Source organism: Stegodyphus dumicola, chromosome X2 (assembly GCF_044657685.1).
Source record: "Stegodyphus dumicola isolate Sdum_Otavi_A_Nest chromosome X2, ASM4465768v1".
Taxonomy (NCBI): Eukaryota; Metazoa; Arthropoda; class Arachnida; order Araneae; family Eresidae; genus Stegodyphus; species Stegodyphus dumicola.
The window spans coordinates 55,123,666-55,135,874 of NC_140781.1; the positions used below are offsets into that span (position 1 = coordinate 55,123,666).

The 12,209-nt window shown below is 33.6% G+C and overlaps 1 protein-coding gene across 2 annotated transcripts in view; it reads left to right on the plus strand.

Moving 5' to 3' along the window:
- The window catches only part of LOC118193080 (zonadhesin-like), an 83,716-nt gene that overhangs the window by 44,416 nt on the left and 27,091 nt on the right, over nucleotides 1-12,209 (plus strand). For both annotated transcript variants that reach the window (XM_085809187.1, XM_035364118.2), the window contains exons 12-13: nucleotides 2,046-2,216; nucleotides 4,030-4,203. In XM_085809187.1, the coding sequence (XP_085665313.1) occupies nucleotides 2,046-2,216; nucleotides 4,030-4,203 (345 nt within the window). The remainder of the gene's footprint in view (nucleotides 1-2,045; nucleotides 2,217-4,029; nucleotides 4,204-12,209) is intronic.

The window sequence follows — 12,209 nt, forward strand, 5'->3', positions numbered from 1 at the left end:
GGAGCGGGATGGAATCGTCATCTCAAATCCCAGATCTAAATCCGATAGAGCATCCTTGGGTCTACCGTGGTAAGACAGCTTGCTGCTTTAAGTCCTCCTGCAAGGTTGTTAGATGAGCTTGATGGAGAATTACTCCGTGTCACGTCATTGCTTCTCATTTCACTGACCGACAATTTAATTGACAGCTTGGAACATTGCTGCCTCCAATATACTGTAGCTAGGGGTGGGCACGTTCCTTATTAGAATCCATTTTTGTAATGTTACCACCACATTTTTCCTCAAAAAACTGTGATGTAATGTTTGTTCAAAACTCGTTTCTATGACAAAAGTGCAATATTTTGTTCTAATTTATGTTTGTGTTGAACTTTAGAAACATTTTATGTCACACTCATTAAAAAACTGTTTAGTGAACATGCCATCTAAAATTCTTGTTTTTATGTTGCTTCATTCTCAAATTAGACACAGAAAACATACTGTTCCTTAACTTTTGGAGGAAAGTGTATTTTTAAGTGTATCCATGCCGCAAACACACTATGCACATACAAACATCCAAGCTACTCCGGCATTCCAACTCGGGTTCAGCAATACGGCAACCAGCAACGCTGTCCACTATACTAATTAGACAGACAGCTACTGTGTACTAGAACGACACGCACCTTAATTCCTTTAAACATTGTTGACATAATCAGTTCCTCTCAGATCGATTGGCATTTTGTCATTCAAACTGCATCAAAGTACTCAAGTGCTCACTTCGAGAATAAAGCATTCCCAAAACACGAATCATTACCAGTTTCAAGAACAACTTCTCCTCTTTCAGTGGAGATTCTTTCTAACTTCAACAAAACATAACAAAATATGTCGGAATATTTCTAAACTAGTGCTATACTTTGTTGCGTATGAAAGGACTAGTATATCTACACGGTGCTTGGAATAATAATCTAGTTCACATGCATATGATGATATAAGCTTGTAAGGTTTATCCTAAGTTTCTAACAGTTATTTTTAAGTTAAAGCTCCTTTCTTAGCCATCCTAATTTCAGCTTACAGTTTCCTACCAGAATCTGTTTGTAGAATTACGTTTAATGCAAATGAGTAAGAGTAGTATTTAAGTTCCACTGACTTCGAGAGAGAGCCTCAGAGTTTCTGACTAGCGCGCGTTTGCCTTTTGGCCACGTCTTTCTAAGCTGTTACTACGCTCGGCCGTATTACAGGTCCTTGATAGCTTCAGTAGCTACTTCGATACTTAGGGGTCAACAATTTAGATTTGTGCTAGCTTCCGCTACATCTCTTTAGTTAAGCATTAATTAAGTCCTTATTTCTTACTTTTAAGCCCAAGTGGAGGCTTTGCTTTACGCCCTGAGAAAGGGGCCGACTGTTCATTCTTATTTGGAGCAATAAAGGGTAATTAACCCTTCGTGAGTTTTACTTTTCTGTTACTGAACTTAAACGATTCGCTTAGCTTTTCACGAGGTTTCTCCACTCTTTAAATAAAAGGGTGTAACCCCACAAGCTATCAATATTCTTAACATTTAGCAAGACCTTCTCAAAGTTCTTGGATTCTGCATTATTCAGGTTACAAGATTCCATCATTTTATAACGGAACTGCGGTTTTACACATCTAAGTATGTGATTTGTTCTTTTCTATTATTCTGTCATTGAAAAGTCTATAACCACAGTTTTATTTTAATCTCTTTCTCTTTTCGCCTGTTTCAATCAATCAGTGAATTCAAAAGTAAATTTAAAACACTGTGGCTTTAAAAATTGCAAATTTAGAATTCCGTGCATTAACATACCTCTACGAAACAAAAAGGTCATGATAAATCACAATATAAGTTTATGATAAATCACAAGTAAAAAAGAGAAATACATATTTCTGTACGTAGTGTCAAATTAAAAACTGTTATTTGCATTGAAGTATATAACGTACGCTCCATTTTTTTTCCTGTAAATGGTAGTATTTAGCACATTTCTGTAGCTTATTTTACATGCTTCAAAAACACATGCCACAGTATTAATTTTTAAGACTATTGAAATTCTTTTAACAGTTTGCAAAGAAAATGAAGAATACCGTGAGTGTGGGTCGGCTTGTCCTCCTACTTGCAGCAATCCTGGACCTGTTTCCTGCGCCGAAAGATGTATTAAAGGCTGCTTCTGCAAGACTGGCTTCGTGAGAGATCCACACGGGAAATGCGTACTCCCCACTAGCTGCCCAACAGGTGAGATAAAGAATTTAGAAAAGTAAAGAAATCATATGATGCTTTCAATATGTGAAGACTATTACAATTTTAAAAATGAGAAACTTACAAAATCAACTGTTGCCTACTTGGGATTTGAACCACAGATCTTTTATCTGTTATCTGAGTGTGCTAACTACTTACACTATGAGAGCAAGCACAAGGCAAGCAATAATTATTTATAGTTCTCCTAATATTAAAGGCGACTGGAAACAAACAACGAAATCCTGTCGATCAGATCCAGATAAATTATCGTCCACCATCTGAGCGCCATTGTAGAGACTGGCTTTAGATTTTAGAAACAAAATACGTTAAAAATTAATCGTGTCCTCGTCTAGAGGAGAACCACGATCTTCCATTTCCTGACTGGACAAATGCCAAGGTTAAATTCGATAATTCTCTGCAAATATTTCAGTCTGAAAGTACGAATAAAGAATGCATAGTTTTAACAATATATTAAGTTTACTTTCTTTAGTGAGTACTGGAAAAATTTTTTTTATGATTTTAGTCAATTTACTGTTAACATGCTAAAACTTTTTTAAAAACTTACGATTGTTTAAATTGTAGGATTTAGTTTTTCTAGCTATCATAAAACGTAACTAGAGCTACCTAAGTGTTAATGCTTGCAAATTCTTGCACAAGTCTTAAGATAACACAACCAGGGAAAGGGTGTAAAAGACCCTTTTAAATTGAACACAATGTAATTTACAGGCAGCACGGACTTACGTGCTTACAAATACCGACCATTTGCGGTGAGAACTTAAACAATACGTAATAGTAAATTTAAATTAATTAAAATTAATTATCCGTAATAGTAAATGTGTATTTTAGACGGATATATGTATTTCTAGGGAAGGGTCTGAGCCATGACTTTAATGCGTAGTAATTTGTAATTTATAAGGTAAAGGCATGTAGGGTGAAACTGAAAAAGAACGAAAAACAAATTTAGTCAATGCACGTTGTAGTTACTACAATTTACTCTTAATATAACTTTTTTTTCCTTAAAAAGAGTTATTGACCTTTTTGGTAGATATAACAACATTTTTTTTAAAATTCATCAGTCAAATTTTACACTTTTCTGTGAGATAATCCTTTTTTTAAAATCGAACTGGATATAAAGACATAAACTTTCAGTGCCTCGAGGTTTGTTATAGCGGGGTTTGATTGCATTAGGGCAGGGGTAGGCAACCTTTTGAGTCGGAGTCAAAAATTACAATTTACAAAATTTCAGAATCAGTGCCTAATCCTCGTTAATTGATTCAGAACGATTTTTAAATATTTTTTCTTTTTTTAAATAAATAATATTTGTGTATGGAACTAAAGAGCTGCAGCTTCACATCCAAAGAGTTGCATTGTGGCTCGCGAGCCGCAGGTTGCCGACCCCTACATTAGGGGGAAAATATGGGCTTCGAATTGTTATTTGATCGAATAATTGTAGACCATAAGTAAAGCTTGATGGATATTAATGCAAATCCTTATGTATATTTCCCTACAGAGCACTATGCACGGCAAGATCAGAGTGTTCCAAACAAGATGGACAGTTTTAAAGCAATTGTACTAAATAGGCTACTCTGTTGAGCTTATGACACAACCTTATTCTACTTAGAACTTAACTTTATCATTTAAAATTGATTTGCTTTAAAATTTAGAACCAGTTCACATCTAGCCTTATTCAATACCAGAGCTAAGAAATTTTGCATTTTTAGTGTTAAGGGCATTTTTCTAAATAAATGTTCTATGAAATAGTATCTTGCATTTCAAAATTATTAATAAATTCATTTAAAAAATATTGCAGTTTGCAGGAAAAATGAAATATTCAAAGACTGCGCTCCTGCGTGTCCTACGACATGTGACAATTTTCGCAGAAGTCTCGTCTGTAAACTGCCCTGCGTGAGGGGATGTACCTGCAAGTACGGTTATGTGCAAGGGCCAGACAGAATGTGCATACTTCCCACCTCTTGTCCTCAAAGTGAGTACTTTTACAATAATTAACTCATGTAACAGAATTTTTCTAATAATAAACATTTTTTATGTTATGCTTCTGTTTTAAAAATTCTAGTTACACGCTCAGTTTGGCATTTTTGGACTTTCTCAAGATTCTTTACGTTAATATATTGCTTAGAGTCTATAAATATCTGCGAATATAATATGTCATTTCATCATGCCCATCATAGTGCACTATACCTTAGAATTCTACTATGGATTGTAATTAACAGAGATACTCACATCTGATTTGATTCATGGAATGTCATTATGCACAAATAGTAATATCTTAAGCAAGTGTTGGAAATAGCCACCATTTTCCAAAGGGCAGGTCCTAACCCTTCGCATTATACTTTTTGACATTATTCGTAGGACATTAGGGCTAATAGAATTCATCTCTGCAATAATGGATGACTCCAGATCTTCTAGAGTATGTGGGTTTGCTCAATATACATGTTCGTTCAAACCACTCCAAACAAGGAAACCTAGTGACAATAGACCAGGGGAACGAGGGGACCACAGAGGTTTTGAGAGCAAGTAATCACCAAACATTTTTCCAAAACTTCTATGGTATTTTTGGAAATATGGCACTTTGCCCAGTTTTTTTACAGGTAACAATAGCGTTCATAAGGTTGGAGAAGAGCCACAAATTACATAACTGTATTTTGATATATTGAACTGTCAAAGGTTTCTAAAAAAAAGTAAGATATATTATTCGTCATCGAGAAATCGCATACCAAACCCATACCCATTGAATGCAGCAGTGATTCATGTTAGATGGGCGGATTCTGCGTTGCTCAATATTTGTTGTTTTGACTTTTAATGTAGAAAATATACCAGATCGCTAAAAAGTAAATTATCCTGTGTGGCCATCTGCTTTCCATCTGGTTGTTAAGGAACTGGCAGTAGCTTATTCTTTTAGCAGTGTCTGGGGGTTCCAGTTCCTATACGCAATCCATTTGGTATGCATGTAGATCTAATTTCTTTGTGGTCTTTTGAGCCCTCCTGTACGGTATTTCAGTCTGCGATGATAATTTACACAAACTTGTTCTTGGCGACTGATCGAGTAATGCAAGTACCACTTCCATTTTCCCTTTTGTCAAACCTGAAGCACGCCTATTCTTGTCAACAACAGACTGGTATCTCGAAAGCGATCGATGATTCTCGTTAATGTTGAGTTGCTTGGCACGGGTGCATCTGGAAATACAACACGAAATTGTTCTTTAACATGTTCATATGACTTGCTACCGAAATACACCTCGACAATTAACACCTACTGTGCTACTGAAAATAGCATGATTATTCACAAGAGTTATACCACACTAAACCACACGTTCTGTAATCACAAACACCATGTTCTCTGTTCGAGCAAAAGCAATTATTGCATGCTGTACGCTAATGCCATCTACCGATAAGTCAGCTACGTAGCCAACACCTAGATAAATACGAAAAAACATTCAAAAACCGGTGACACATGGTTACCTAATGCCTATGTGCAGATAATTCATGTGATAAAATGATCGATTGATATATAGGACTATATCTGCTTTCTTTAATCTTATAATATAACGTCCTGTTGCATTAAAAGTCTAAACTCCTGTATTCTCTGGTATTTCAGAAATGTACAAAGTGCAATTTCTGACTGGAATACTAGTATTTTACAGAAAATTCCCGTAGTTTAAGGTAATAATCGGGAAATTGTCGGCCAGCACTTACTTATCTGCTGAGGCTACAATTTGCTTTACAGTTATGATGAACTTAAAAATAATCTTTTTCAAAGTTTTCATAAATACATTTAGGTCTTTTGATGGTAGGAAACGTGAAAAATCGATACACGCGTGGGGAAATGTTAAAATTTCTCATATTCTGTAACCGCATAAAGGGTGTCTAGGAAGAGGTACGCGATTTCGTCGATCAAATCCAGGTAATGTCGAATAATTGTTCTCCACAGTTTAGTTCATGTACCAGTATAGAAGCTTTAAGATTTTTCTAATCCAGGAAACATAAAAAATCAACTATGCCCCCCACTAGGAGGCAAATCATGGATCTTCCATTTGCAAGCTGGAAGTGCTCATTATTTACATCGCAAGAACCCACTAAGAGGGATGCAAAAATTCCTTACATTTTTCACATCCGAAAATTTATATTTCATTCATCTGCTGTGGAAGAACATGATCCTATAGTCCTCGGTATGCAATCAGATTAAAAAAAAAAAAAAGAAAGAAAGAAAACTACAGCTCATTAACATGATTTCTCATTCCTTATTTTTTACAATCTGTTTTACTATTTATTTATTTTTTTTTTTTTGTCTAACACTAACTAACGCCATCAGAATTAGAAATTTAGTTCATTAGATGGCTCATACTTTGAATCTAAAATTAATTACATTTTAGATTCGATTTTTAGCTCAATGCAATCACGTCATCAGTGAAATATTTATTAATTATTTACTAGTGAGGACCCGAAGTTCGTTCGCTTTATTGCTGCTATCTGTGGGGTCATTTCTTACTAAAGTTGGTAATTGCTGCACCACAGATGCCTGAGTGTCCTTGAAAGTGAAAAGTGACCTTGGGGGGGGATTCGAGCCGAGGTCTGTGGCATAGAAACCAAAGGTCGTCCCACAAAGTAAAAGTTAACTTCAGCCTCCGCTACCAATGTTTGGATGTTTTCTAAAGGGAGTTGTTGCCGAGCCACTCAAGGCTTTTATCTCATTTTTTCATTTCTCTGTGAGAATTCCGATCCTTTTCTTGATTGCGTAAGCTTCAAAACTTATATTGAATATTCTAAAATTATTCGGCTAGCATTTCCTTTTATGAAAAATTGTTAAACTATCTTTTATATTAAGCAAAACTTTCTGAGGAATTTTCGTTAACTTCTCTTTTACTGAGATCTTCCCTCTATCTTAATATCTTTTTAACACGATGGAGTCTTTCTGCTACTGATTGACGAAAAATATACAAAAATTATCTGTCTTGCGGCGGAGAAAAACTTTCGTGAAGGATTTTTCACGAAAAATCTCGTTTAATTGTATAAGTAACTCTCCGCAGTGCCAATCGGTTTCGGCCGCACCAGTGCCAAGTGGTAAGACCCTTGAATACTGGTAGTTCAACCTGCTTTTGATTCGGGAACTAGGCAAATGGGTTGGTTGCGTGGCTTGTTTTTGTAGTTTTCCGCATGCGTAGCGTGAATACGATCCAGTTTCCCTCAGCATACCTCCTCACAGGCAGATAGCCTTCCTGGTTTTGCCATATTCAAATAAGCTAACTTAACTTAACCAATATGTTTTGCGAAAAACCTACGCCGGAAAGACGTTACAGTGGTTCTGTGTATTGGACAGTTGGTAACTTATTATAATTACAATCTAATTTCTAAATACAATTTAATTTCGTTATTTCAATCGAATTCATCAAATATCAAATCTAACAAATAATTTACGGTTTTTCAGCCGCTCTTGTATTTGAAATGCTCCTATAATTTTCAGCCCTGTCTTTTTCAATAAAATGAAAACAAAAGCTTTAGCTTGCATCCTGTGAAAACCATTCTGGTCAATTTTGCCTTTACATTAAAAATTTCTACTTATATTTTAAAATTAGGAATTATAGTAATAAATTTATTTATCAGTCAAGATTTTAGAGAGTGAAAATAATTCATCAATCCATTGCTGTTATTTAAAATTAAATACTGAAGCAATTAAAAGCAATTTAATCCACATTAAAAATTTGTTGAAAGAGATGGTGGTGGGGGAAAACTGCATTGAATGCAAGTAAGTCTGAAAATTATATTTTTATTTTTTAAATTTTTTAGAGGAAAATTAACATCTTATAAGTAAAAGAAGTGGTCTTAGATGTTATATTTAGAAAGGGTGAACTTCGTGATGTTTGTCTTGGAGATGGCTTTCATGCATATTGCTCAACAAGCAACATTCAATATTCTAAGTAAAGCAGGTATGGAAAATGTAATATATGTAATGTATTCACAAATTAGACTCTTTAACTACTAAATAAAAAATCAAATGCAGCTTTTAAAAATTCTCATTACTGTTATTCTTAGGTTCTTTGAATATGACAAAGCACGCGAAGCTTATCTGCCTAACGGAAAAGATGCCTTCGTGGAGGACTTTTTAATGGAAACTGGCTAGTATTCACGCCACATATGGGAAAAACCATGAAAACTAAACATGTAGCCAGTCTGTTCATCTGGGATCAAAACCTAATTGAACTACCAATGATGTATTACCGTTGTTTTCTTCTTTTTAAATTACTTTTCTATATAATTACCGTCATTATTAGGACATTTTTCATAATGTGTATCCCCGTTTCATATCTCTATGTATTGTATCTACAGGACATGGGGGAACTTAAGGGGTGTTGGAACCCAAAAATCTTCAAAAAATTGCGATTTCGGATTTTTGCATTTTCAAATTCTCTACACTTTTATCTTTCTAAACATACCATTCTTTAATCTCTATGAAAATTAGAACTGTAAAAAATCTAGTTTTAATTTGTCATCGAATGCTTTGAAAAATGAGGATTTTTACATAAAAACGGTTTTTCTCCAAACGTGATTTTTTTTATACTCGATGTACCTTTTCTCAGGAGCTACTGCTCACAGGTACACTGCTCAAAAAAAAAAAAAAAAAAAAAAAAAAAAAAAAAAAAATGGTACAGTGCTATATCTCCTGTTCTACTGGGCCGATTGACAAATTCAAATTGCGTTTTTCATGTCTCGAAAGCGCGACTTAGGATATATATTAGATTTATATATAGCACTATTCTAACATAGGTATTTTGATACAAAATCGGACTTTTTCTGAAATAACATACCAATTTTTTTCCATATTTCGATTCTACGTCTCAAATTATGCCAGAATACCAAGTTTTGTAAAAATCGTACGAGTAGTTTTTAAAATATTAGCTCTCAAAATTTTAGCTCCTCATTGTTAATTGAATTTGGCAAATATTTATTAATATCTCTTTTTTTATTAAACTTTTTTGATTTTTTCTCTCACATTTCGAAATTTAGGTTCATTTCAAATAAAATTAATCCGATTTTTGTGTTTTATTTTTTAAATTTCTATTTTTAAATAATTTTTATAAATTTTTCGGAAAAAATTTTGAATTATAACCTATAAAATTTTTACCATCATCTTAAAGTAGGTGTATTTTTAAGCATATCTGCAAAAAATTAGACTTTTTTATTCAAAATTTTCTAAGATATACACGAATTTACATATTTTCGAGTTTTCAAATTTGGCATCTTTTTTTTGAGCGATAATAACGCCAAATGTGGTCTATGGATTTTTGTTACAGTGAATTGCCACAGCTATTTTTAACCTTCAATTTCAAGTAAGATTTTACGGAGAATTAATTATGACATTTTTTCCCTCAATGAAGCGTAATAAATATTTATTAATACTATATGAAAAGCTATTTTTTTAAATTATAGATGATATTATTCAAATTTTTAACTATTTTTTTAAAATTTCTCTCTATCTTCCTTTTTTTAAAAAAATAAGAGTAAATTTTTACCTTCGGCGTTTTATCGTCTGCTACTTTACTTCGTTTAAATCGAATTGTCTAAAACTGAGAATTTTCGTTTGATATTTATTTGAATTTTATGACATTAACTGCATAATTTATTTCTAAACAAACTGTTGTTTTTGAAGTGGCTGAAAGAGCGGCTGATACTATTATCCACATTTTTAAAGCACAGTATATTTTTATAGAAACATAATATTTAGAATAATCATTTTTATAAAAGTCAAATTATGATATAAACATACGGCCCTCTAGAGACTGAATTAATGGAAGTTCAATGGTTATGTAGAAATGATCTGCAGCTACTTAATGGCTGGATAAGTCAGCAGATTCTGTGGACAAGTAAGAATAATTCTATAAACGACACCCAACATTCAGGATTCAATTAACAACGAGGATACGATGTTTATTAAATGAATTTAAGAAATTTTAAAACATAAAAAACCAACTCATTTTTATCCTAAAATGTATTTTTGTGCGTAGCGTATTTTCATTATATCCTTAAAATTCTAATTTAGAATGTAATTGTCAAGAACTGAATGCTAATCATCAGTAATATAATAAGTAATTATTACGGTTATTAATAAATCCTTCTTATAAAGTAATTGCAAATATTTCAAAAAACTTTCTGGCTGAATGCAAATATTTTAAATTTTATATTAATCAAGATTGCACACGATATTATTTATTTGCACTTCAATTCTTACCGTCAGTTCCAGTAGAAGTTACAAATCAATTATATTTAATTAAGGATTGGATTGGATTATTTAATTATGGCAAAGCACACGAGGGCTATCTGCCTAAAGGGAGGGATGCCTTCGTGGAGGACTTTCTAAGGTAAACTGACTCGTATACACGTTATACATGGGGAAAACCACGAAAACGCCGATGCGGCCAGCCCGTTCGCGAGATTCGAACCTCGGACCGAACTACCAATGATCAGCGTCTTTACCGCTCGGCCGCTGATGGGCTATTTAATAAAGGAATGACCATCTAAGTTTAGAAACAGCGTACCGTAACAGCAATTCAGTTATTGGCGCCGTATCTTTCATGTTACTCCCGATTGGCAAGCTACATGATTTTTAATGAGTATTCGGGTTTTGCTAATAACTTCCCTTGGAAATCGCGCTTAAACTAGGTTAGTTGGTTATTTGAACATAGAAAGAACATGGGAGCTATTTGATTAAGATGCTTCCATAGAGAACCTAGAAAACTACGAAAACCAACCATGCAGCCTCGGTTAGACTTCGCAACAAACAATTAGTATTTAACAATCTTCAAATGCTAGGCAACTGGTGAGGCTCCAATTAAATCTCCAATTTAATATTTTATTTGTAAATATTTAAAATATTGTTGTATTCTTAGACACAAAAAGCAGAATTTAAGTTTTGTTAACTTGTTAGTAAACTACCAAGCCGTAGTGCAAATGAATATTCAATTTCTTTTGCAATAATTGTATTCACTTAATATTCTTGGAATATGAGCTAAAGAAGGAACGTTCTCGGAAGATTGAAGAAGTGTTTAAATCCAGTGATATTACGTTTGTCTTACAAGCTTAGGATCAAAACGATTCTGCAATTGCCCGAGTAGTTGACTTGTAAATGACTGTGAATTAAGCAGATTACTTTTAATCTTACGTTTTCAATCAGAAAACGTATTCCAAATGTTTTGTATTGCATGACAATGCATCTTTTCATTATTCAATAACCAATCGGAGAACCGCTTGTGCTCCGAAGATAAGTATGTGTACTCATTTGTCCTGCAGTTCTTCAAATTTGTCTTCTTATGATTTTTTCCTCCACAAAACTAAAGGCCTCTCAAAGGAAAGTTTTTTGACATTGAAGAGACAAAAGGAGTATGACATCTACTTTTAGAGGCATGTCAAAAACAGATCTCTACAAGCCTTCTCTTCCATTACATGTTGTGCATTCAGACAAATAGTTGCATCAGCGTAAATTCTATAATCTATTTTTTGTTACACTCTTATTACTTTATTGACATACAGTGAATGTATACTAAACCTTTTACTCCAGCTTCAGTAATTCGGAATTTTTGACGGAATTGTTGTCGGAACTAGGACTTAGAAGATAAGTCAAATTGAATATTTCGATAATTCAATAAATTCATGGTCGAAGTTTCAATATTTTATTTTCGGAGGGAGGGGAAATTTTTTCAGTTTTGGTCTAATATCCTAAGTATATTTGCTTGGATTCTTTATTTTTTCCATAAAAGCGAAAATCTTACGCATGGTATACATATAACGCATAGCTTCAAATTAAAATTTAATAATATACAGGGTGGTTATAATTAAAATTTCACTTTGAAACGGTCATAAAAAAAAAAAACTACTGGATCACATGTTATCAAACTTTGTAACCGTGTAAAGGATGTCATGGGAATTTATTTTCAGCGAAAAAAAGAAAGTTGGATACCTCAGCACCAGGGGAAAATGGCG